This window comes from Polypterus senegalus, chromosome 4 (assembly GCF_016835505.1).
Source record: "Polypterus senegalus isolate Bchr_013 chromosome 4, ASM1683550v1, whole genome shotgun sequence".
In the NCBI taxonomy this organism is placed as follows: Eukaryota; Metazoa; Chordata; class Cladistia; order Polypteriformes; family Polypteridae; genus Polypterus; species Polypterus senegalus.
Genome location: NC_053157.1, coordinates 38,638,247 through 38,664,277, shown reverse-complemented (window position 1 = coordinate 38,664,277; position 26,031 = coordinate 38,638,247). Strand labels below are relative to the sequence as shown.

The 26,031-nt window shown below is 37.4% G+C and overlaps 1 protein-coding gene across 1 annotated transcript in view; it reads left to right on the top strand.

Annotated features, from left to right (window-relative positions):
• The first annotated feature begins 15,716 nt into the window (after positions 1 to 15,716).
• The window catches only part of ccbe1 (collagen and calcium binding EGF domains 1), a 341,539-nt gene continuing 331,224 nt past the window's right edge, over positions 15,717 to 26,031 (top strand). Inside the window, exons 1-2 of the mRNA XM_039750495.1 lie at positions 15,717 to 16,148; positions 16,365 to 16,445. Coding sequence (XP_039606429.1) covers positions 16,042 to 16,148; positions 16,365 to 16,445 — 188 coding nt within the window. The 5' untranslated portion in view covers positions 15,717 to 16,041. The remainder of the gene's footprint in view (positions 16,149 to 16,364; positions 16,446 to 26,031) is intronic.

Below are 26,031 nucleotides of genomic sequence, written 5' to 3'. Positions count from 1 at the left end.
AGAATGAAAACCTGCAGCCACAGTGGTCCTCCAGGACCGGAGTTGGCGACCCCTGCTTTAATGTACTCATTTCCAATCTTGTCAATCCTCGTCACACCCAATGCAAATCGTAATATCCTTAGTCTCCTGTTTTTTGGTCAGTGCCACCATCTCCAACCCATGTAAAATAGCTGGTCTCACTACTGTCCTGTAGACCTTTCCTTTTCACTCTTGCTGGTACCCTTCTGACACTCTTCTTCTCCCATTCCACCCTGCCTGCACTCTATCAAGGGCGTATTCCTGCCTTGCTAGATGGGATAGGCTCCAGCACCCCCCACAACCCTGCTCTGGATGAAGTGGGTTAGAAAATGATATAACTTTGTGAAATGGGTACAACATTAAACACTACTGTCTTATGGATCCAGTATTTTTGGTTCAAGTCCCATGCCTGCTCATTGTCTCTTTGTAGTTTATAAGTTATCCTGCATCAATGCTGGTTTCTGTGTACAGCTGCAAAGACATTCATGGTATGTGAACTGTCAAATCTTAGACGACACCGGTGCAAATGTGTGTAGGTATGTAGACTGACACCCTGTCTGGAATGTTTTCTGCCTTGCATTCTATGTTGCCAGGATAGGCTATGAACCAACCATGGACCCAAAATGGACTAAGTGGGTTTGACAATGTATTTATGCACAGTATGTACAAACTTTGTGAAGCTATCTTCAACAATACTTCATAAAATAACATTCTCTGTTGATGCAAATCCATTTTCTACTGTGTTGTCTCAAATGTGAACATTTCACAGGTTTATGTTATTATTCCTGTGGGAGATCCCTCCAACATTTTGTTCTGTAAATCTACTTTTTGTAACTTAATGTAGCTTTTGGTCACAGGCAGCTAGGGCATATCTTACCTACTTTAGACACAAGGAACTAACCATGAACCCTCAGTCACAGGATCGATTCACACAGCCTCACACCATGATTATAATCTGCTTATGTACAATTGTATGAGGAAAACTGCAGAGTAATCAGGGAAAAAAGCCTACACGGACATGACAAGAACATGCAAACTGAATAAACACGGTAACCGGGAGGGTGTTAAGACCCAATGTCATCGAGCTGTGAGGTCAGAGCAGTCTTAATCAGGGCACCATTATGCTATTCAAAATAAAATATAATGATAATATATTACGGTATACACAGTAGGTATTGGCTCAGCATGACCGTGAACTCCATATGCAGGCTATAAAATGGATAGCTGGATGAATGTTATAACAAATGGAATATATTACTATCTGAAATGGAATCTGATTGAAAAATATGCAGTGTTATATTACTGATGTTACAAGATTTGTAAATACGATGTTATCAATGGCAGCTAATTTCTTTGTGTTTGGTTAGCAAATGACTTTTATGAATATTAAAAAATAAGCATACATATGAGTATTATATTCTGGCCAATACTGAATGATATTTGGAATAATGCAGCAAATTAGAATGTGCACTAAATGGTACTAGTGATAGAAACAATATTTTTATTTAGTTCATTAAAAAAACAATTTTTTTCTAATGTGTGTTTTCTATAAAAAGAGCACAGTCAGGTCCACCCACCTGGTCATTCGTAAAACCAAGACCACCCACAGAGATGATTTTTTTAAACTATTCTAAAATAGTCAGAACCTACAGTATATCTCCTTAAGCAAGAATTGGGAATACAGCAAGGCTTTGTAACCCACTCCTTGACTTCTCCCTCACATCTGAGGCCAAGCGGCAGCTGCAATGTTGTTGTAGGGCTTGGTGGATGGGTGCTATTGAAATGAAAAATGGTAAAGTAGAAGTGTTCAGGTTATTTATAGGGAAAGGAATTAAGTCACAACACAGCAGACTCATCCACATTACATGTCTCTCTTTTCCGAAGACATCACAAATGAGATGAAACACAATTTACACTTTCACTGCCATTTCTCATGACAGTTAGAAGGTTAGACGGTCTTCTAACAAAGTACCAGTACTCCTCCACAAGGGGGAGCCGCTGTATTTTCTCCTCAAATAACCAGTTAATTATTTTGGGTGAATAAATGTCAATTTTATCTCTAGATTTTATTTTCTGAGAATGGTTTTTGAAAATAAAAATACATAATATTTTTTAAGATACTCAATCATAAAATATAGTGATTATATGATGCTACACTTTAATTTACTCTTGGATGCTAGTGAACATCAGCTTGCCTAATGTTAGTGCTTTGAGATATTTTAAGGGTTCTGCTGGAGACTGCCCTCTATAAAATGAATGTACAATAAACAATGCCTCTTTCTTTAAATGCTTGTTATACAATTTTATTCCCAATAATTGTGTAATAGTTGGAAAACAAGGAACAAGACATTGTCATGCAAGAAAAGCGAATGGAATGACTGGATGGTAGATGTCCTTAAAATCAACATTCCCAAATTGGAGTAAAATTACTAACAGATACAGTACTTGCAAATCGTTCCCTCACCGGCAGCTTTGAAGGCTGATTTTATCAAAATCAAGGCGTGCACTGGGATGAAAACAAATTACTGCAAATGATGTCCATATTATCCAGTGCTTAGAAAACAATCTAAAAATTAATTAAATAACCACATTCCTTACATAGCTAAGCCTTTTGAAATGTATATTAATTAGAAATTCAGAGTTTCTCGCTACACTTCTGGCATTTCTTATTTTTCTTCTTTTTTTATACTTTACTAGTACATATTTTATAGATAAACATTTATGTTAAATCATTTTTTTGCTTATTTCAATACTTCTTTAGACTTTTTGTGCTTCTTAGTCATTTGTTCAGTAAAAGTTTAAGTTTATTTAAAAACTGAAAATAACTCACCCATTTATTTTCTAAATTGCCGATTGAATTCAGGTTCATGAGGAAGCAGGGGGCTATACTGGCAGCACTTAGAGTAAGGTAGGATCCAACCCTAGACATGGAGTCTTTAAAGGATATACGGTATACAGTATATATTTTTAAAGATAACCTGGCAGGACTCAATTAGTTCCTGTACATTGATCATTCTATTAGGGATTCCTATAATATAATAAGCTGTAGAGTGTGGTAGTAGTCATTACTTGTCTTGCTCACTGTGTACATGCAGTTTGCAACTGTGCAGATTTTTTCTCCAGCATCTCAGCAGTGGGAGATATCTTATTTTTTCTGTCTTTCCTGGGCATCTAACCATAGCATTGTACTCATCATTATAATCATTAGAGACTTGAAAATGAATCCATTAATAGGAACTCTATTTTATCTGCCCACCCTTAATAAGAGAACATGTGTCTATGTGTGTGTGTGTGTGTGTGTGCATATCTGTGTGTCCATCCAGGTGCTATGTCTGTTATATGCCACCTTGTATGGTATTTGTAAAAGAAGTGCTAATGTTTGTAGTGTACTATCTGTTGTAGCGAAAAATGCAATGCCTTTTGTTGCTAAATATGTTACAAAATACATTCCAATAGGCTGTGCACAGTAAACATTAATGCTGAATATGTCCTACAGAGACTAACTGACTGACAGACAGAAATCAGCTTATCCACATTAATCAAAGGACAAGTATCCGTATTTCTGCGTGTCCACCTAGTCGCTATGGTTAAGAAGAAAAATTTTAAAATAGGCAAAAGCTGCAGAAGAAGGGTAAAAAATATAATAAAAACACCAAATAAGGGTCTAAAATTAACAAAATGGGTCTTATTGGCCTAGTCTGTTGCTTCGAAGCTGTACACCAGCAACTTTAGCATGGTAGTTGTTGTGTCTTACAACATTCTACCTTATATACAATTGAGAAATGCAGTAGGATAACCACTGTTCATGTTTTTTCTTTTAATTGACTTGTTGTATTACCAAGAAAACTTATATCAATGTGCATACGCACACATAATGGTTAACAGTATACATACACCTCAAAAAAGTAGATCCACTAACACAATATAAATAACAGTAGTGACCTTAATTTACCCACTCAGGCGAAGTGAATGAGATTTATAGCTGTAGTGTGGTTGTTGTTGTTCTTTATTTCGCCTTATACAATTTCTTGTATTAGGAATTTGTTCGTTTTCGCATACCCTTTGGGGTCAAAGTTCAAGGTCAGCCATTGTACAGCACCCCTGGAGCAAGTTCAGATTAAGGGCCTTGCTCAATTGCCCAGCAAAGAAGGATCTCTTTTGGCAGTAACGGGGAATCGGACCAGCCACCGGATACCGGCGCAGATCCTTAACTTCAGAGGCACTTATGATAATAATTGATAACTTTGCCGGGTGGACAATGGATGACTGAAAATAATCAACGTGTATTTTGAGAGACCAAAACTTGGACATGGCAATGGTAGTGTCACAAATCCAGGCCAATGCAATAGCAACCACTGCCACATTTTCCAAGTGAAGCCAACATAAGAGTGGCCAGTTCAAAGAGTGACGCTGAGAGGGAGTGGTGAAAAAAACAGCCAGCTCTATCTGAAGAGGAGAAGATCATCTCAAGGGAAAGCGATTTAGTGTATATCACCATACCAAACCAAATATCTACCAGACAATCCATGTATCGAATAAAAACATGAGGTTTTCATTGATTACTTAGATTTTTAACCAATCATAGATGGGCAGCACAGCTAATTATATACAGTCATGCACTGACTTACAGCTCCATTTGGGACCAGCCATTTGGCTGCATGTTAAATTGGTCATATGTCAGTCACAAAGTTTACAGGTCACTGCAACTCAGGCTCTGTGGGTCTGGTGTGGGTCAATGGTATGCATACTTTAACTGCCGGTAAAGAGTAACAATTCCATGTAGGCATATCATGCCACTGATGAATCACGGGTTGCCATTGTTGGTTTGAGAGTGGTCATGTTGGATTGGCTAAGCCAGTGTTTTTTAAATCAGTGGATTGCAACCCAGGTTGCCAGTGGTGGGTTGTGGGTTCCCGTCATTGGTTTGCGATTGGGTTAGCTAAGTGAATATGTTTCCCTTTTTCTAAGTGATCTTGTTTCACCAAACGACACTCCTAGTAGTGCTCATTTCACCAACACGGCAGTTTACAATTCCTGCTAGTGGGCCATCAGTGAATTTAAAAAAGCATAACTGAGGTAAGGAAGGTGGTGAATGCCGAATGCAGAATTAGAAATGTGGAGAAGCGCTGATCAAAACAAACCTCAAAAGGCCCTCCAAGAGTCAGAAAGCATATGGAACCTGGTGAAATAATTATAATAATAATAAAAGATTTATTACTACAACAGGATTTGGCCATTTTGAGAGCATTACTCCCCTTTTGTTTTCCTGTAGCCCTTGCCTGTCACCTTAACTCAGTCAGTTGTTAGTCAGCTCATTACTGTATCTGTATCATTTAAGTACGCAATGATTTATTCTTATTTACCATTTTTAGTATTTTATTTATACATTCATATACTTATTTATTGCTAATTAGTTGTCTTTTTTTCTTTGTAATACTTTGAGCTACATGTCTGTATGAAAATGTGCTATAGAAATAAATGTTGCTCTTGTTGTTGTTGCACCTTCTACCCATGTCAAGGTGTTTTTTTCCCCTGGTACTCCAGTTTCCTTCTAAATGCCAAGGCATACAGGTTAAGTTAACTATTACCGAGTGTGTGTGGGACATAAATTGAACATAAATGCTTTGCGATGTTTAACCTTGTAGCAGCCCATCAGGATCCTCAGCAGTGTTTAGTGCATAATAATCTATTGCTTTAATCCTGCATTTTTATGTTTTCAGGGAGTCCAAATAGTTCATTAAGGGGTCTGAGACACCCTGGGAACCCCAGTATTTTGCACTTTGGTCAGCTTGTGCTCGACACAGTGGACTAGAGCAGACCTACTGTATTCAGCTCTGGTTTTGGTGGTTTGCAGTGGCTGCAGGTTTTTGCTTTAACCAAATTTTTAATTAGAACCCATTTATTTACTACTTTTTTTTTTTAGTTTTACTTAACTCACTTTTTTCACAATTCAAAACTCTTAAATGCATATTTTAGGTTTAAACAGCTGTATTAAGGTTTTAATTGTTGCCTGTTCTCTTAGCTGGTCATCAGTTAATAATGAGGACAGCTCTCCAGATAACATGCTTCAAGTTAAACCTGTATAAACACATCATGAAGTATCTGTGTTAATACAACATTTTGAAATACTTGAGATAGAAGGGAAGGACCAAGAGGTACAAATCTGTTCCAGACCACAAAACACATGGACAGAAAATGAACAATCTACAATGTGATAAAGATTTGTCTTGGAAGAATGAAAGCACTAACAAGCCATATAATTAACTACCAAATTTCATTATGTAGTAGACGTGGCTTCTAATTACAAAACTGGTTAGAATGAAAACCAGCACACACTGCAGACCCCCAGGACTGGAGCTGAGTATCCTGACACGGAGGCTCATTCTGCCAGGATAGGCCCTGCATTGAAATAAGCAGATTAAGAAAATGGATAAATAGATAATAAACACCACATTCAGGAAATTGAAAGACAAATAGTTCATAAAAATAAAAAAAAATGTTGACCATAATGGCTTGTAAAGAAAAATCAGAGCTGTTTTTTTTTTTAAATGAAAATACCAATACCAACACTAAGTATGGTATACAAAATACCAATGTTGCTGAAACAAAGGATAAACATTCCTTAAAAAAGTCCGGAACCTAATCCATAAAATCCATCTGTTATGGACACATAGAGTGTTGAAATATTATTGTGAGCAAGAAGATGATAAGAAGGCAATGAATCATCTCTTATCTAAACTTGCACAGCATGCTGCACTCAAATGTATCTTGTTGCTGCTTTGTCTTCTGCGTATATGTGTAAGAGTGGCATTATCATTTTAGACAGGTGATCATTGCAACTTCAGAGCCCTGCCTCTGGGTGTGATGATGAAGGAAAACTTTGTTACCCTTTAGTTGAGCTGGGTGACATAAAACTTGCATCCCACTTGATTTGTGCACTCAAGCCACATTGAGGTACCTGCTTCTCTGACATAGCTGAGGACGTCACTTCTCTGACATTGCTAAAAGTACCTCCTATCATTTGTTGGTTTTGATCTATTTGTTGGTATTGATGCAAATTCTTTCATTGGTCCACTTTTAGATAAATCCGCTCCTCTAATCAGTATTTTCCATCTACCTCATCCATTTAGGCCAAGTGTGTTTCTGATTTGACACTGGTTGATCCATTTTGACTCCTTAATCCATCTGTGAAACTTATTGTTTCTTTTCTGTGCATCACAAATCTTCCTCCAGAATAGATTGTATCTTTATCTCCAAAACACTAGCTTTCTATTGTCTTAAAAAAAAGCCTTACTTTCAACTTTTATATCCGATCATAGATTTTCCACTTTAAAATTTTCACATTTCACTTTTGTCCTTCTGGCCTGCTTGGTGGTGATTTAACATTTCTTTGCTATAATGCACTGTATAAAGCCAAGTAAATCTGAAGAAAATGTATATTTGGTAAGTGATCTTATTTTCTTGTGGATGGCTATTAAAGGCTGTTTAAGATACTTCTCAGTAATCTTTACTGCTGATTATGCCTGTAAGTCTTGTAAAAAAGGCAATGAATTTTAGTCAAAAGGGATTGCAAGGGTCAAAATTGTCAGGGGTCAAAGTCTGGGGCTCATACCCGAATCCAAACTGTCCAAATGACACCCTAGTAGTTTGTAACCAAGATAGTAACAGCCAGAAAAGAGAGGTAACAGCCAGGTTACATTAGCTAAAATGTATTTTTATAAAAACCAATTCCAAACAATAGATTGCAGTGCGGATAATAAATAAAGTCAATAAATAATCCATTAATAAATTTCAGTGATCCTGTGAAGGTTGAAAAAATGTTTTAAAATTCCCTTTAGAAATATTTCAAGACATTCAGTTGTGCTCCTTAGCAAGACTAATGTAGCTGTCTGTTTTTTTCTGTCTCCCAAGCTCACCCTGGTGGGACCTCCAAGCTGGAGACGACGGCGACAGCTGCAGTTGAGTTCTCTGACTCTCATCGTACCTACCCAGCACTCTGTCTTCCCATAGCCTAATTTGTGCTCCCTGGATCCATGGGAAGGTTATTCCATTTCCTCACATGGAGCTCCATTTACATAGTTCCCTTGTGCAGAAACCAACCACCATGCCTCTGCTCCTTCACCCTAACTTGTCTTCCCTATATTGCGTTGATGATTCTTTAGCAACCATCCTTCAACCATTCTGTCCTTTTTTTTTCCGCCAACCCCAAACTGATCGGACTCACTTTTTAACTATTGGTGGGGTGTAGGACCTTAATTAGGTATGCTAACGGTATACTAACGATGTACTCGGCCAGACCATGTGGTCTGCACGTGAATGCATGATTGGCAGAGATGCTCCATTATGGTATAATACACCTGCATGCTGCCCCAAAGAGCTCCACCACACTGTTTTTTTCCTAAGATGTGCACCCCATGACTAAAATAAAAGGAAATAAAATGAGATTGAACAACCAGAACCAAAACTAAATTTTACATCAAAAGCTGAAGAAAGTAGCAAAGCAAAGGGTTCCTTTTTGAACTTTTTTGAACGTACAGTATTTGAATTAAAGTTAACCTGCACCAAGGAGAATAAGAGGTTTTACCGTATTTATACATAACGTCCAATTGTGACCACATGATCATTACCAATGGCATTGCGAAAATAAGGAAAATCAAGACTTTAACGAAAAGAGACATTTTAATTTCAAATCAAAACACACAAAAGAAATCAGAACTACTTTACATTCCACTAGTATAATAACGCCAAATAACTCAAAAATACAAGTATAGAAATTTTTGTACATTACACCATTTATTAAACACTAAATTCTCCAGGATTAAATGTACTCTTACCTTTCTTCTGAATAATCATATTTTAGTTTTTGAAACTTTTAAATTAGGCATTTTCAATTCACAATGGAGCCCTTGAAGTCACACATCGCTGTGCAGCATAGCAATCTGTAACTAAATTTCCGTTTAAGGTTGCTGTATTTCAACCACGGCCACCCAGAAAAATGAAACACCATTAGTGTATTTCAACTTCTGCCTCTCACAAAAAAGAAACACCATGAGTGATCAATCAATCAATCAATCAACATTTATTTATATAGCACATATTCATACAAAAAAATGTAGCTCAAAGTGCTTTACAAAATGAATAGAGAAATAGAAGACACAATAAAAGATAAACATAAGTCAACATTAATTAACATAGAATAAGAGTAAGGTCCGATGGCCAGGGTGGACAGAAAAACAAAAAAACTCCAAAGGCTGGAGAAAAAATAAAATCTGTAGGGGTTCCAGACCAAGAGACCGCCCAGTCCCCTCTGGGCAATCTACCTAACATAAGTCAAACAGTCCTCTTTGTATTTAGGGTTTTCATGGAAGGACCTGATGATGATGGTCACGTAGACTTCTGGCTTTCAGTCCATCAATGTTGGTGCATCATGATGCTTTGAGTAGGTGGTGGTGGCGCAGGCCGCCACCACAAAGAAACCGGAAAAAGAAACAGAAGAGAGAGTAGGGGTCAGTACGGATTTTGGAGCCACTGTGAATAGTTATTATGAAGAATTGAACATACAGAGTATCAGTATTAAGTTAAAGTGAAGTTATAAAAAGGCCATGTTAAAGTAATGTGTTTTTTTTTTTGTGATGCCCTCATTTCACAGGGAGACATACTCATTGGTTGTCAGTCAGTCAGTCAACCTGCTATATCCTAACTACAGGGTCACAGAGGTCTGGTGGAGCCAATCCCAGCCAGCACAGGGCACAAACAAATCCCGGGCAGGGTGCCAGCCTACCACAGGACACACAAGCACACACACACACACAAACCAAGGGACAATTTAGGATCGCCAGTGCACCTAACCTGCATGTCTTTGGACTGTGGGAGGAAACTGGAGCACCCAGAAACCCACACAGACACGGGGAGAACAGGCAAACTCCACGCAGGGAGGACCCAGGAAGCCTTACTGCAAAGCAGCAGTGCTACCCACTCTGCCCCCATGCTGCCCTCTCATTGGTTGTATTTTGCTTTTTAATGTTAATTGGTTGCTTTACATGATTGCAATACTCACTTTGTATTTATTTCCATTAATACTGAAATACCAAACATGCATTAAAACTCAAATGAGCTTGAGACAACCAACAAAAAAAGCTGAAATTTAAGTACTTGGGCAGTATGAAGTGGAAATGAAAATTGACACAGCGTATTTGATCATACAAGTTCAAAAAAAATGATTATTCAGGTGTTAACATCTAATGATATTATCTTTAACTACTGCCATGCATATGTGAGGAGGGATCTTTGTAATCAAATCAGTTGATTAAAGGGTTTTCTGAAGATTGCACATCTGTTCGTGCAGATATTTTACAGCCTCAAGGCTCAGCAGAACCATTCAATAAGCATATTCACTTGAAACTCTTGTTTAATGTATGCAAATTAGCCTTTGAAATTATCGTCTGCAAAAGGATTGCATGAAATCAGAAATAGTGCAGTGCTCTGGAACAGCGAGAGGATTGTGGCATTAGTGTAAACTGTTAGAAAATGAGCTTAAAAAGAAAGTTTGTGTCCGTCGGATGCCTTAGTGTGTGCCTGAGGTTTATTATTTGTTATTAGTGTTTCTATATGCATATCTATGTATTTTATTATTTACTTTATCATTTTAGTACATAAAATTGATGAATTAGCCATGAATCAGCCATAACCTTTTTTAATTACATTTTTTTAATGATCATTTCTAAATATGTTAACTCTAGTTCTTGTGCACAGACAATCCTTCAATTATAAAAAATGACTTTTGAAGCCTTTAAATTATAGCTGATATTTTATTTTACTAGTCATGTATGGTTCTTTAAAAGACACAGTAGTGTGTTTGCTGTCACTATTGCCTTATGCTTGAGGGGTCCAGGTTTGAATCCTAGTTGTACAGTTTCCTCCAAGATACTAAAGATATCCACATTTGCTGGCCTGGCAAATCTGAACTGTCCTGGCCTGAGAGAATGTGGCCTGCAATAGACCTCCATGTTTTTCAGGGGTGGCGTGTGCCTTGTGTCTACAATACTAGGAGGAATTCAGGTTCCCTTCAACCCTGTAAGGGAGAAAACAAATTCCAAGCATGGAAGGATAGGTAGACAGAGTGCTTTTAGTCTCTCCATCCTCATTGTGGCCCTATCTGATCACTACACGACTGCTATTCTTTATAATGACATTACTTTGAAGGTAGGCTAATAGAACACTCAGAGCCTTTGTTATCGACCCCTTCGTTCCACAAAAATCCATCCATTAATCCATCCATCCATTTCCTAACCTGCTTATCTGAGTCAGAGTCATGAGTGAGGGCCCAAGCCTATTCCAGTAAGCTAAAATACTAGAAAATTCTTCATATTTTTCCATTTTGGAGTATTCTTGAATGGAACGCATCTCATATTTAGCTTGCAAATAATTGTAGATGCTTAAGGATTTCTAAAATAAAGTGTGGGGTATCTATAGTCATTAACAATATGAATGACAGAAGCATTTTTAACGTGATAAAAAATGTAAACAATGATAGTAGAATATTTTCAGAGAGTTATTATATTTTCAAAATGTTATTGCTAAAAGCATTGGTAGTAAATCAGGTTGGTTAGATGTATATGATGGTACCTAAACTATAGTGTGACCCAAGTAATTATTTCCACATTGTATGTAAATGATGATAACTTCATGCCATAGACCAGGACTAAGTACAATAAAGTATCAAGTTACTATATTCCTTTGAATATTTTTGTCAATAGATTCTTTAAAAGGAAGTAATAAATACAAGCAGGTCAGATCCATGCTGCACTACCAGTGCCTAAAGAGTTACATTGGATACAATAAATGACGAACTGTAAATTCTGTCTTCATCAATGACTCACTCACAGTGACGTGGAATTCGATGGTACACTGTACCTATGTACAGTAGGCATGAAAATAATTGTATAGTCCTTTAAGATGGTGTCCTCCAAGAAAGGGTTTTACATATATTATATATATATATATTTTACTAGGGGGATCCCCCTGCTTGCTTTGCTCACCAACCCCTCAGGACTGCGTTATGTTCCAGCCACTTTGCATCTCTGCCACTCGCATTTTGGAGAGGGGGGCTGAACGAAACCCAAGAAGACGTGATCACTCCTCTGAAACCCCCTCTTAAACTTGATATAATGGTAAAAAAGTACAGTTTTTTTTACTTCCTCTTTGCTCAATCAGCTGCTGGCTTGCTGCTGCTGCTGCTGCTGATGATGATGATGATGATGATGATGCTGCTGCTGCCATGCCACGTCATCTGCATCTCGTGCGGCGCTTCAAACATTTAAAAGCCTGTACAGCAGCTGTCCTACTCTTTGTCTTTGTGGTTAAATCTCTTGGCACAAAGTCTTGTCTCGCAGGACTTGATATTTTTTAGCTTACAATTTAAAAATGGATTAAGAATCTGAAAATCTAATAAAATCACATTAAAGTTTGATAAATTCTGAAAAAAATGATACCAAACATATATATGCAGGTTTTAAAATAAGCCAGATTTAAAGCGTGACAAAAAACGTCACATAAAATCATTGCACTTTTAGGTTTAGGATTTTATATATATATATATAGAGAGAGAGAGAGAGAGAGAGAGAGAGAGAGAGAGAGAGAGAGAATATATAGAGTATATATATATATATATATTTGTTTGTTTTTTAATGTACTTTGTTAATCCCTGAGGGAAAATTGTCTTTTAGACTATTTATATAAATTTACTATGTTGCACAATGCAATCTAACTTTTAAGATCTCAGCTACGGAAGCCCTTGAACTTGTGCATAAGTAAAAACTCAGTATACTGTAAAATCATAACTTCTACATTAACCATGACTTGTTTTCTATGTACATAACTCACTAGAGCACAAATTAGAACTGTAGCAGCAGCATTCTAAACAGGCAATAAAAAATACATCATTGAAGCAATAGACAATTTGCATTTCCAGTGAAGATCTGGAGACAATTTGAATAGCAATAGTCAATCCATGAGTCACTCATAATGTCTCAATCGACATCCTCATTGCTTCAAGACCAAGTTCTTACAGGGTATTTCCTGCTGTTTTAAATTTCCTCTAAAAGTACTACATAAAACACCTTTTTTTTAATGTCCATTCATCCATTGTCATAACACAATCTTTCAAGCAAAAGAAAGCTGGAGAACCTGAAACTATCCTGTGAAGATGAGGAACAGAGAAAGAATTAGTAGAAAATTAGTCCATCATAAGGCACACTTGCTAGTTCATGTATCACCCACACATACTATGGAGAAATTTAGAAATGTCAACTAACCTGGCGGGGTCACATGGAGACAGAGTAGTTAGCAGTGCTGGTGCCCCTCTGGAGTCTGCACATTCTCTTTGTGAGGTTTGGTGACATCCCTAAAGAATAGTGTGTTAAGTTAATTGACGAGGTGTGTGTAAGAGTGGGCTCTTTACAACTGGGATAAGTGACTCTGAATTGGATAAAATGGTTTAGAGAAATCAATTAAACGTAACATCTAAACATCTTTAAGATAAAAATATTGTTCAGACTGCTTAGTTACTAGCTAAACTTATAACTTTTATGGACTGAATAGTCTTTCGTTTGTCAAATGTCTTATGTTCTTATTTTATAAATTAGGAATCTTTTTAATTTCTTTTCTTCTATTTTTCTCCATGAATTAATTTGTTGTATACGTTTGACGTAATTGTAGGCAATGTTATTTTCTTCAGTAATAAAAGTTAAAATAAAATAAAAGGAATCAAAAGCAATCAGGAAAAAATCTTGTAGACACAGGGACAACCTGAAAACTCCCTGTGAATAATGAAGTGTATTCATTCAATGTCTGAAACTATCCACCCATTTTAAAGTCCAATCATTCTATTACGGGGTTGCAGAGCTTATTCCACAGCATTAACATAAGAAATAGAAATCAACACTGGGCATGATACCAATACATCATGGGGAATACTGTATCTTCCCTTGGGACAACTCAGAGTATGGAATTAACATACGTTAAAGTACATGTTTGAAATATGTAAGAATGGCCCAAAATGGAAGATAGATAGATAGATAGATAGATAGATAGATAGATAGATAGATAGATAGATAGATAGATAGATAGATACATTGTTTGCTTAACTCTTCACCAAGACTTATTTTGATATCCAAATAAAATACAAACTAGCTGTTTTACCGTCTGAGATGGGTTGAAATCTAAGTAATCAATGTTGACATAGGACCTTAATGTTTGTAGTGTACCATGTAATGTATATGTCTGTTATATGCCATTTGGTGTGGGATTCATAAAAGCCATGTTAATGTCTATAATGCGCCATCTATTGAAATGTCACATGCAATGCATTTTATTACTAAAAATGATTGTGATGCGCCATCTTTTGGAACAACATAGACATAGCAAACAGACACACAGACACCTTTTTATAAAGGAGGATACTGCTTACATTTCTAGGAATAATTCAGCTACAAGACTCAGCCTTTTGCATTCAGTTTATTCAAGTGTTAAATACATACAAGGATATGCTATACAATGTGTGAACTCATTTAAACAAGTGTATTTTTAATGGTGGTATTTCACAGAATTTTTATAGCATAGCAGTAGAGTGTTGTACCATTATGAATTTTGGGGAGCATGTAGACGTATCCCACTTTTGGATCCTCAGGGATTCGACTACTGATGTGGTCCTTGATGTTAACAGGTAAGTTGCTTAACAATTTCTTCAGTTCTTTCATGTAAACATCAGTGGGGTCCTCCTGTACAGAATTTTTATTTAAGACAAGGTAAATAACAGCATCAATTAATTATTTTTGTCTACTTTATTCCTTATATAGCACCATGAGTCAAGTGACTAAGTTAGATGACCATTCATACTATCCTCTCAAAAATCATCATATCCCCACACCACACTCCTTAAAAATAGTTAAATAAACCTTACACTAGTAATGACAGAGATCAGAAATCTTTTCCCAGTGTTGAATTAGAATTATTGATTTATTAACAAAATGTTGTCCTTGCACGTTTCTCTTTTAGAGACTTTTTGTTGGCTCTGCTGGGTTTATAGTAACAGTCCTCTTTTTGGGACAGAGTATTGAGTTTCTTATTCAGGTCGTTAAATTAAAAACTTTAAGAACCGACGGTTTATAGCAAAGGGGATTATTACAAGTTCAAAAGGAAAGTATACTTTTCTGCGCCTATAATGCTAGGAAGTTTTACAGTCTCAAAGTCAACAGCACATAATAAAATGCATAATAACATGATAATAATCATAATAACAATATAAAATCTACCTAATCCAGTTCAGAGTTGTGGTATACTACTAGTACTGCTACTACTAATAATAATATTAGTATTAGTGTTCTTTCTATGGTTGCTTTGCAAATGTATCGTTTATCTGCGATGATAGAGTAATAATAGGATTTGAGACGGAGGGGAATGAGTTTACCCAGTGAAGATGGGCAGGCGCCACGTCCAGGGTTGGTTCCTACCTAGCACTTCGAACAGGGTGAAGAGTGGGTAATTAATCGTAGTAACGGTATTGACAGCAGTAGCAGAAGTAATAGTAATATTATCATCAGATCACTCTGCCTTCATCCTATGCGCTTCCACAACGTCACCATCATTACAGTACATCTGTTTCACTTTACAGAAAAGGTGACCTGTTTGAATTGCGTATTTGGGAGCCAGTGATTCATACCGGAGTTCAGTGCCTTCCTATTAAAGCACTCCCAAGAAAGAGCGTTTATCTACCCAAATCAGGCAGTTCTTGTTAACAGGGGAGCCACAAATACCTCATGACAGAGAGCGCACTTCATGCGGAACGTCCTGTGCGCAATAAGAAGCGAGAGACAAAACAGCTGCATCCCCGGAGCCAATCAGTCACTCCTTAGACATTCAGCTCCCTTATTTAAAGTTTCTTGGACGATCTCGGGATTTTTTTTCTTTCCATCATTTTAACTGCTGCGTGGTGTGGATTACTTCATTTTTCTTTACCTGTGGAAAATGGCTTGCGTTTCCAAACGGATTAATGTAAAGATTGCTCTGGTTTTGGCACTGCTTTCTTGTGGCTTGTCTTGGTCTTACAGAGAAGAGCAGAACGAAACTGACAGGTCGGTATTATGTGAGCAATTCTGTGTACACGCGCTGTTCTTTTCTTAGGAGAGACGCGATCCGTTAATGTATTGCAGAACATTACCAAGTAAAAGTGAGAACTTCGCAATGGTATTCTTTTCCGCGTGAATGGTATTTCAAGTATTCCATGCAATGGTGTTTTGCTGCACAAGTCTTTTGACAGTCTCTCTCTCTCTATGCTTTGTTCCCTTTAGAGAGGTCTGCTCAGAAAATAAAATTGCCACCACTAAATACCCGTGCCTAAAACCCACCGGCGAGCTGACAACTTGCTTTAGGTAGGTCTTTCGCTTTCTTTAAGAAATTCCAATGCTATCCTTAGCGCATGTTTTATCTATGCTGATTACTACCTTATTTTTAAGAGTTTATTATTATTTTTTTTAACTTTTAATACATGTGGCTAGTTTTGGGAAGGTGAGAGCCGCTGCGTAGACAAGGGGGCGTTTCGTGATTATCTGCTGAGCAGCATCTTACGCTTTTAATCAACAGGCTACTTCAAACCATGTAAGATGTTGTGCGATCTGTTTATTTAGCATGATGTTAAAATGTCAATTGTACATTATTTGAGCTCTGTTAGTCTTTAATTAAATAACGAGACTGCTTATTTTAATAACTGTTAATCGCTGAAGATCGGCTTTATAATTTTAACGAATAGCGATAACATGAATTCAGGAGTGCTACCGATTTTCATGTTTTGATTCTTAGCATATGAAACAAACATCATACAAATTGTATGGACGCAGTCAAACGGTGGCATTGGTGATGTTTTACGTTCGATCCGAAATCTGGCTGATGATGTTTGTAACGGGGGTTGAATGTGCATTCTCCCTCTTGACAGTCCCATTCCCGGAGCTGTACCTTTTAATAATCCTGTATCGCTTTGTTTTCAGACGCTTTCGTTTTCCCTTTAGTGTCTGAGTTCATTTTAGATCCAGATTTCTGACATCTTGTTACATTCCTAATATAAACCTGCTCCTTCAATCATTTCGTCAGATCGCATGCCTAGAGTATGATGAAATCCTTAACAGTTTCCCTAACCCTGCAACTTTAAAGTTACAACTATATCTTTGGCTAAATCCGAAACACCTGACCCTTAAGGGGTTAAGAGCTGCTCTTACTAGGACACATGCATGTGTTACTCTTCAAGTAGCCGGAACAAAAGGACAGTTTGCATGTATGGACTTTAAAATAATAAAATCTTTCGAAGGTTTGTGTTAAAAAATGTCAAAATATAGTAAACTACCAAGAATAAAAGGGCTGTAAAGAGATCCTTTTTGCTGTTTTTCCTCTGCAGCAACTGTATGGCCTTTGCATGTTCTCCCTTTATTTTTGGAGGGTTTGCTCCTCAGGCTTTGGCTTCCTGATCACTTTAATATGTGAGTCACTACTGGCTCTGAGTGAACTGCATGTATGTGGTGCATTTATGTTTTCTCCATGTTTGATCATTGTAGCCTACAGGGCTGCTTCCTATTTTCCAAATGGCTTGGACTTCTGCTCCCAATCCCCAAAAAATCCTACACCTATTCATACGTGTTTCAGTAATTTTATGAGTAGTGTTAGGCTGCTCTTGAGATGTTCTTTAACACTGTCTTTAGCAGAAGAGGTCCCATCTAAGACTAAAACATCTGTACACCCCACAGGTACATCTAGAAAAATGGAAATGACATTTGACTTGTTTCCCGCAGCCCAAGAGAGTCCTGCTGTTACATTTGTTTTTCTCTACCAACTGGGAATCCATTGCATTACTAGCTGTTTCCAATTTCTGTTTCCCCTTGGTTATGGAGTAATTTTGAAAGACCCTATCCATTGAATTTAGAGACTAACCATTAGTAGCCACTTACTGTATATCTTTCATTATGTTAACGTGGAACAGTCCTTTTGGAATTTTTCACTTTCATATTATTTTTTTAATTAGCTTTGTGAACCTGAATGTGATAGCAGGTACAATCAACAAATATATGGATGAAAATTCTATAGAAGAGACGTTACCAATTAGAATAATATTTGGGGGGAAAAGAAATGTTCAGATTTCTGTAAAAGATTTTTTTTCTGCAATGCAAAGATCTGTCATCGTCAACAGTTGAGGACATTTTTTTGAGAAAAAGAAGCCTAAATGAAAGGCAAACGGCAGTCTCTTTTGCCCTCTGCTGGTTGATCACTGCATTTATAAAAAAGGTAGTAATATTTGTCATTCAACAATGTATTGGACTAGGCTGACCTCAAAGATTCATCACAATGTATGCAGAACCGGAGTTCGTTGAAGATTTGCTCCTATCATCAGTGTTGCTGATTGATGGCATGTACTGTCATGAGATTCATCCTTAAATTTTCTTGTCCTCTTATCCTGTTCAGGAATACAGGGAGCTGAAGCAAACCCTGGAAGAAATGAACAGAGGGCAGGGAGCTATCGTAAATGGGATTTCAGTGGCTTAGACAATTAGGAAAAGCTGTTATGTAACTGTATGTCTCTGAACTGTGGAAAGAAAAGCAGACGTTTTGAAGTCCCTGCATCTTGAACCAGACTAAACCAGACTCCATGCAGTTTAATGCATCACATATGTGGAATGCACCATCCACTATCGTGCTCTAATACTCTAATTTGTATTAGATGAGAAATTTGTTAATGCTATTTCATAGGGGGTGGTAGAGTGGCGCAGTAGTTGTGCTGCTGCCTTCCAGTAAGTAGACCTGGGTTTGCATCCCGGGTTCTCCCTGCATGGAGTTTGCGTGTTCTTCTTGGGTCTGTGTGGGTTTTCTCTGGGTGTTCTGGTTTCCTCCCACAGTCTGAAGACCTGCAGGTTAGGCGGATTGTCGATACTAAAACAGTCCTGTGTGAGTGAGCGAATGCTTGAGTGTGTTGTTCAACCTGTACTGGACTGCCCAGGGTTTGATCCTGCCTTGCACGCTGTGCTAGCTGGGATAGGCAGGACTAAGAGGGTTAGAAAATGACTGACTGACTATTTCATAGTTAAAAATAAATCTCATTTACTGTATGGTACTAGTATTGTTCATGATGTGCACTCTCCACTAGATAAATGGTGTGTAATTGTTTTGGGGACAATTATGTTAAGCCTATACTCGCTATTGCTGTCTGTTTCTGCTCTTCTTATTAGTATAACATTTCTACTCTTGACCTAACGTAAAATGGAGCTTTTTCTGTAGAATTTTTATTAAAGAGTCAAGAGGCAATTCTTAGTTATGCTTTGGTCTAAAGCTGTCAGTTTTAGAGATATGAAACAATGCAAGATATTCATATCAGGTACATAACATGACAGACTTTTATTATTTGCTTTAACCTGATTGTAAAAGACATCCAGTTGAATGTTTGTTGCATACATATCTACAAGCATTTTGCATTCCATCATTGTCACAAATTTCATGCTTGTAAAGTCTTAAGTTACACAGCCTATGAAGAATTTTAACCAATATGTGAACCACCAATAATGAAGATTAAACTCATTAGATGGTTTTGCTCATATGGGTGGTTGTCCAACTAACTACATATGAAGCACAACTGATTGCCTCCCAAGGTGAAGGAATGTTGTTTAAGTTAGCAGGCTAATGCCCTGGCATGAGGAGGAGCTGTAAGAGGAGTGTGAGATCGTGGTTGAATATGGGGAGGATGTGTCCAGCACTTTCTTCTAGGGACGTGCTAAAAAAATGACTTTCCATCAAAGATAGTTACAGTAAACCATGATATTTAATGGCAGTAGTCCAGAAATACCGCCTTAGATGAATCACTCCTGGATCACTCCACTGTGCGCAGCATGTCTTTTCCTAATTTGCTGCACAACAAGGTTTGTTTATTCTTCTCAGGTGGTCAAAAGCCATACAAATTAAAGTCAGCTTTTTAAAACATATTGGGATATGAAAAGGAGGGGGGCAAAAGGCTTTTTTCTAACTCCATGGTCCAGTAACTATAATGCTCTTTAAGTGACTTTATCTGATTTCATTAGTGCTAAAATGTACCCATTGTCTCTGACAAAAGCGTTATAAAACTGCTTATTTTTTATATCAGGTTTCAGACAGGAATGTCTTTGTTGCATTTTATCATAGTGGTTTTAATATGATAAGCATTTGAAAGTCTACATTTCTGTAAAGAGATTCTGCAACATGATATAACTTAAAATAACCATGAATAAGTATTTTCATCAAGTGGGAAATTGTGAAGTACAGGGTGACTTATTAAATGAATTTGGCTCGAGTTAAAGAGGTGTACAGCATGCTTCATGCTGCTGATTAAACTGCTGTTTCCTTTTAAAACCTGTTAAAATTTTTAAATGAGTAAAAATTGATGTTTTTTCTATGTTCACATGCTATGGAACAGACAAGAAATATGAGATTCCCAATGGAAAATGTCTCTTTGTATTACATCTTAATTTAAAAAGAGTGGTTATCAATCAAACATGCAATTTCTATAAACAAAATAATAAAGGCCAAGAAAAAATCTCACCCCATTCAGAAATACCACCAACCCCATACATGACAGAAAGAGTTACGCTTTAATTCATATGAACGTTTCTTGAAGTGGTAGCTCTGAGAAGCAGAATTTGGCAGACAAAAATAATGAAATCTGAATTATCAGAGTTGTGATGCAACATTGATGTCTCTCTTCATTCAGTAAGATTAATTGCCAAATCAGCTAAAAATTTCACTTTGTGATCACACTGAATTTGCTGCCATAACGATATCTGCTTAATCTTTTTTTCAATAGTATTTTATTTTTGCCAAAATAAAAAAAATCCTAATCTTTAATCGTTTTATGTGTGGGTGAAGTAGAAAACCATCACTGAGTGACCTTGCATTTCTCCCAAAGTGCATGAATGCAACAGAGAGGGAAGTGTGATGATCCATAAACTTCTGTAGCCTGTGACCGTCTATTACTTTCCTAATATAACTGAGCATGGAATGCAGAGAGGTTTATTTTCTCCAGTAATGATGTTAAACGGGGTGTTTGTTTTCCTCTCCTCCACTGTCAATTAGCCATTTCTCTGTTATGTTTACAGAGCTTTGTAATGCCATGACTTGTTTGCTGTTTTTTGAGGTTCATTTCTGTTTTACTATTTAACATAATATGTATGTTTAGGGTGGTCCATAAATATATAACCTAACAGACTCAACTTCTCCACAAGCCTAGTTTTATTCGTCATCATATTCATAACACACAAAATTTTAATGAAAATGAACAACGTTCAGAGGTCAGTTTTTATGTCATCTGAACTGGACAGCAGACAACCGTTCCACACTCGTGGGTCTACAACATTAGCACTGTCTTATAAGTTGGAAAATTCTGACAATGGTTTGTGACCAGTCAAAGAATAAACTTTTTCTGCTCCTCGTCCTTTACCGGGATGTTATACTTTTCCATGAGATGTATTCTTTCGTCAGCTGTGTTTTTCATTACTGTCATGCATCCCGATAGATCACAAGATTTCATTATCTGTTCACTATTCTTGTGGTTTCTTGGAAAAAATGACTGAGACCTTTCTTGGCCTTTTTCCACTGGGACGTCAAAGAAGGATTTTGTCCTTTCTGTTGCTGGATCCTCCAACTTCAACTGTTCAGATTTGTTTGTCCGCTTAAAATGTCAAGGAATGTCTGAAATGATGGCTACTGAGAGCTACCACCGCCTTGCGCCATCTTTTACTTTGTTTCTTCTGAGACTTTGTCATCAAAAAGAGCTAAAACAGAAACTCTTTCTCAATGGCAGAATGTTCTGGAAACCTCTTACTTTTTTTTTTTTTTTTTTACATGTTCTTGCCTCCTCCAATCTCACATCAGTTTCTCAGACACATCGAATTTTGTTGCAACAGTGCAGTTACCAATTTCTTTTGCTACCTCAATGACCTTTAATTTAAAACCAGCTTCATATTTTCTTCAGATCGAATGCTACATTGTAGATAAGGGATGCTCTTTCGATAAAGGTGTATGAGGGGGTTAGATACAAAAAACATAAATCGGCGCAAAAAACACATAGAAAAAAAAGGCGGTGTGCTCTGTGGTTACTCTCTCAGGAGGGTGTTAGCGTATCATAATCTCTTAGACCAATAGTGCGAGGTTTCCACATACAAATTATATGACCAACATTATAAAATACCAGACATTATACAGTAGGCAGCACGGTGGTGCAGTGGGTAGTGCTGCTGCCTCACAGTTAGGAGACCCGGGTTCGCTTTTCAGGTCCTCCCTGTGTGGAGTTTGCATGGTCTCCCCGTGTCTGCGTGGGTTTCCTCCCACAGTCCAAAGACATGCAGGCTAGGTGGATTGGCGATTCTAAATTGGTCCTAGTGTGTGCTTGGTGTGTGAGTGTGTTTGTGTGTCCTGTGGTGGGCTGGCACTCTGCCCAGGATTGATTCCTGCCTTGTGCCCTGTGTTGGCTGGGATTGGCTCCAGCAGACCCCCCGTGACCCTGTGTTCGGATTCAGCGGGTTAGAAAATGGATGGATGGACATTATACAGTAAAATCAAGTCCTGACTTATCCGCTAGTATATACTGTAGTCATGCTAACCCTAATGGACACAACTTAAATCACACTATAATTTTTAAATATGTGTAAATGCTCTAAAGCTGCCCTCAATGAAAAGTATTATAAAAGCTAAACTGGACAAAATCATTCAACATTTAACTGTAGCTTTAGTGGGCCGGACCTTTCCATATGTTGCTGTCCTTTTCTGGTATAGTTGAAGTGAAGACCATCAATTCTAAACATGTTTTGGGATGATGCATTTATTATCTCATTTGTCTTTGTCTAACTTAATCCAAATTTACTATTGTTAAAGTTTGTTTTTTTTTTTTTTTAACTCTTTTCTAATCAAATAAATGTAATATTTATACCAGGGTTATCAAACTCTGGTACTGGAGGGCCGCAGTGGCTGCAGGTTTTCATTCTAAGCATTACCTGAATTAGTGACCAATTTTTGCTGCTAATTAACTATTTTTAAATTAATTGTAATTGACTTGCTCTTGAAGACTCGGACCCCTTAATTGTTTTTTTCCTTAATTAGCTGAAAAACAATAGTGAGATACAAAATGAGCCAAAACATGACCAGCAAACTGTATCCATCATACAGCATCTGAAAGTAAAGAAAGATGAAGGTGTCAGGAATGTTGATCTGCTCGGGTCTACAAAACATTTGACCAGTGCTCTTAGAAAAGAGAAAATCAACAATTTCAGAAATGTATACCATTGCACAATGAGAGAAGCAACAAGACATTGGATTAAAGAACAGGTTTAATTAACAACAAGACTCGGTGCCTAATTAAGCAACTGGTTGGAGTGAAATTGGTTGGAGTTTGAGGGCTTGACTTAGTTGGTCTTCGGTTGGCTCACTCACTTCACATTTCATTTCTGTTTGGGTGCCGTTTAAAGAATGAAATGAAGCAATTCAGAAGAATGATGAAGAACTTCTGGGAAACAAATATTAAACAAGTCAATTAATATTTTATTAAACAGAAGTTAATTAGCGGCAAAAACAGGTCACTAATTAAGAAAAGGGTTAGAATGAAAACCTGCAGCCACTTGGCCCACCAAGACCAGAGTTTGAGAACCCTGGTTTACACAAAGTAAAGATGCCAACCTGGTAGAGTTTAGCTGCAAACTTTTCATTTGCTAACAGGGTAACCGAAACTCTAGACTGCAAGATTTCTATAATATTTCATAATGACCTGTTTTATTTGGTAGCATAATAACCCATGGCAGAAGGGGAAAGGAGTATGATTTAGTAGATGCATTTCTATTATGCATTATTACAAAGTTAAGAATAGTTCGACCCTTCTACTGTCTCAGTCTTCAAGTACTTATTCTGCTGATGCTGACTATTGCCCCCTAGGGAGCCCTTGTTTACTGCTGTTTTACAACTTTAAAAAATGTCACTTTTAAGAATAACTTTTATTTTTGCACTTTCCCATAGCTGTTCAGGAAGTAAGTGGGTGCCAGGTGTTTAAATACAACCTCCACTAACACTGGTTTGCTAAATTTCTTCTTTGCATAACTTGCGCTACATCACTGGAACAGTAAATCAGCACCATCTGAGCGGTGTGCTGAACGGTTAACAGACAAGTTCAATTAAAGCCCGGTGACAGGCTCCTGTAATAAAATGTGACGAGGACCAATGTACTTAATTGAACCCTAAAGTAGGGAAGAAGGTTGTCTTTATGGTTTTAATTTTTATTCTACTTTGTAGACTAAGGATTAATCACTAGGGAATTCAGACTTCCCATTTTGAAAGCAGATAAGTGAGCTATTTATGTTAATCATCCATTATCCAACCCGCTATATCCTAACCATAGGTTCACGGGGGTCTGCTGGAGCCAATCCCAACTAACACAGGGTGCAAGGCAGGAATCAAATCCCGGGCAGGGCGCCAGCCCACCGCAGCCTACGTTACATCTTTTACAGTTAAAGTACAATTGTTTGCTTAACTCTTGAAAATGAACATTGGCAAGTTGACGAACTAGTCAGGATCACTCGGTGACTGGTGAAACTGAATTGGCACATTTCACTTCATTCACTTAGCCAGTAGGTTGCATGGCACATCAAAGAATATTAAAAGTGTGTATCCTCTTGCTGTGGCTCAGAGGACAGATATCGTAGGCCTTATTTTGTGAAGCTCACTCGCGTATAAAAGGGACAAGCAGCATAATGGTTTTCACTGCTTCCAGTCCAGGAGCCAAACACCTTACTAGCTACAGTATCTGCTTAGTGGCTTCAGATTCCCTTTAGTGGCTAATGCAACCCAGGTGTGCGACTATTACTTAACTGTAAAGGAACTTGAGGAGTGTCAGGGAGACAAATGTAAAGTCTGGGATCTTTATCAGCTAGAAAGAGAATAGAAAGAGGAAAGGATCTGAGATTACATGTGGAATAAGCCTTGCTTTCCACCAATCTAACATTTCTTTTCTTTCCGTTAGCCAAAACAAGCATGAACTTCGCTACAACGCTCTGTTTGCATTATATCTTTTGTTTAGGAAACTCTTTTGTTTGCTTAGGTGGCTGGATATTTTTAATAGACAAAGTTGAACATAAAAGCGAAATTGAGCCTCAAAGTAGAGGAAGCCTAAAAGCCGTTTTGTGGAAGAAACGACTATAATGAAATATCTGTTGTATGCTTATCATTTTGATGTTATTTTTAGTTACTGCAGTTGTCTATTTTAACACCTCATCTAGCATAAATAATTGATAAATAGGCAGGCACTGTGGTAGGGGGCTTCTTTGGACTTCAAACCCTTAGGCTGTGTGTTGAAATCCACTACTGACACTACGTGGCCACAAGTAAGTCCTTTCCCCTGCCTGTGGTCCAATTGTAAAACTAAAAATATTACACCAATTGTATTTCAAACATTGTAAGACCCCATAGATAAAGGCATAAATTTAAATAAAGGTGATAATTTAAGACTGCCCTCAAAGCTGTTAATTGTACCATTTAAGATGTTAGATTTTATTGGAAAGTGAGGAAAAATGTCATCTTTAGGAACCCTAGTGCCTCTTAACAGATTTTGTTTAGTTGGATATGGCCTGAATTACAACATTAGTGAAACATGCAGACTTTAAAAGAAACTAAACCTGCAAGGTTGGTCTTCACTATTGGGTGAAAGGATCAAATCCACAACCTCAAGTGTTAGAAGTGTCTTGGAGGATATCACTACCTGTGTCCAGAAAGCTTTTTTTCCTAACAAATCCCAAAATTATATGATTTATCTGTAAAGGCAAAATGGATACAAATATAGTAAACCATCTTTTGAAGAAAAAAATATATTGCATGTTGATGTTATGTTTGCTACAAGTATTGGTCTCAATTTTGGAAGAATGAGAAAATCTTCAGTTTAGATGGATGGCAAATCTACCTTGACTGGAGAATTATAAA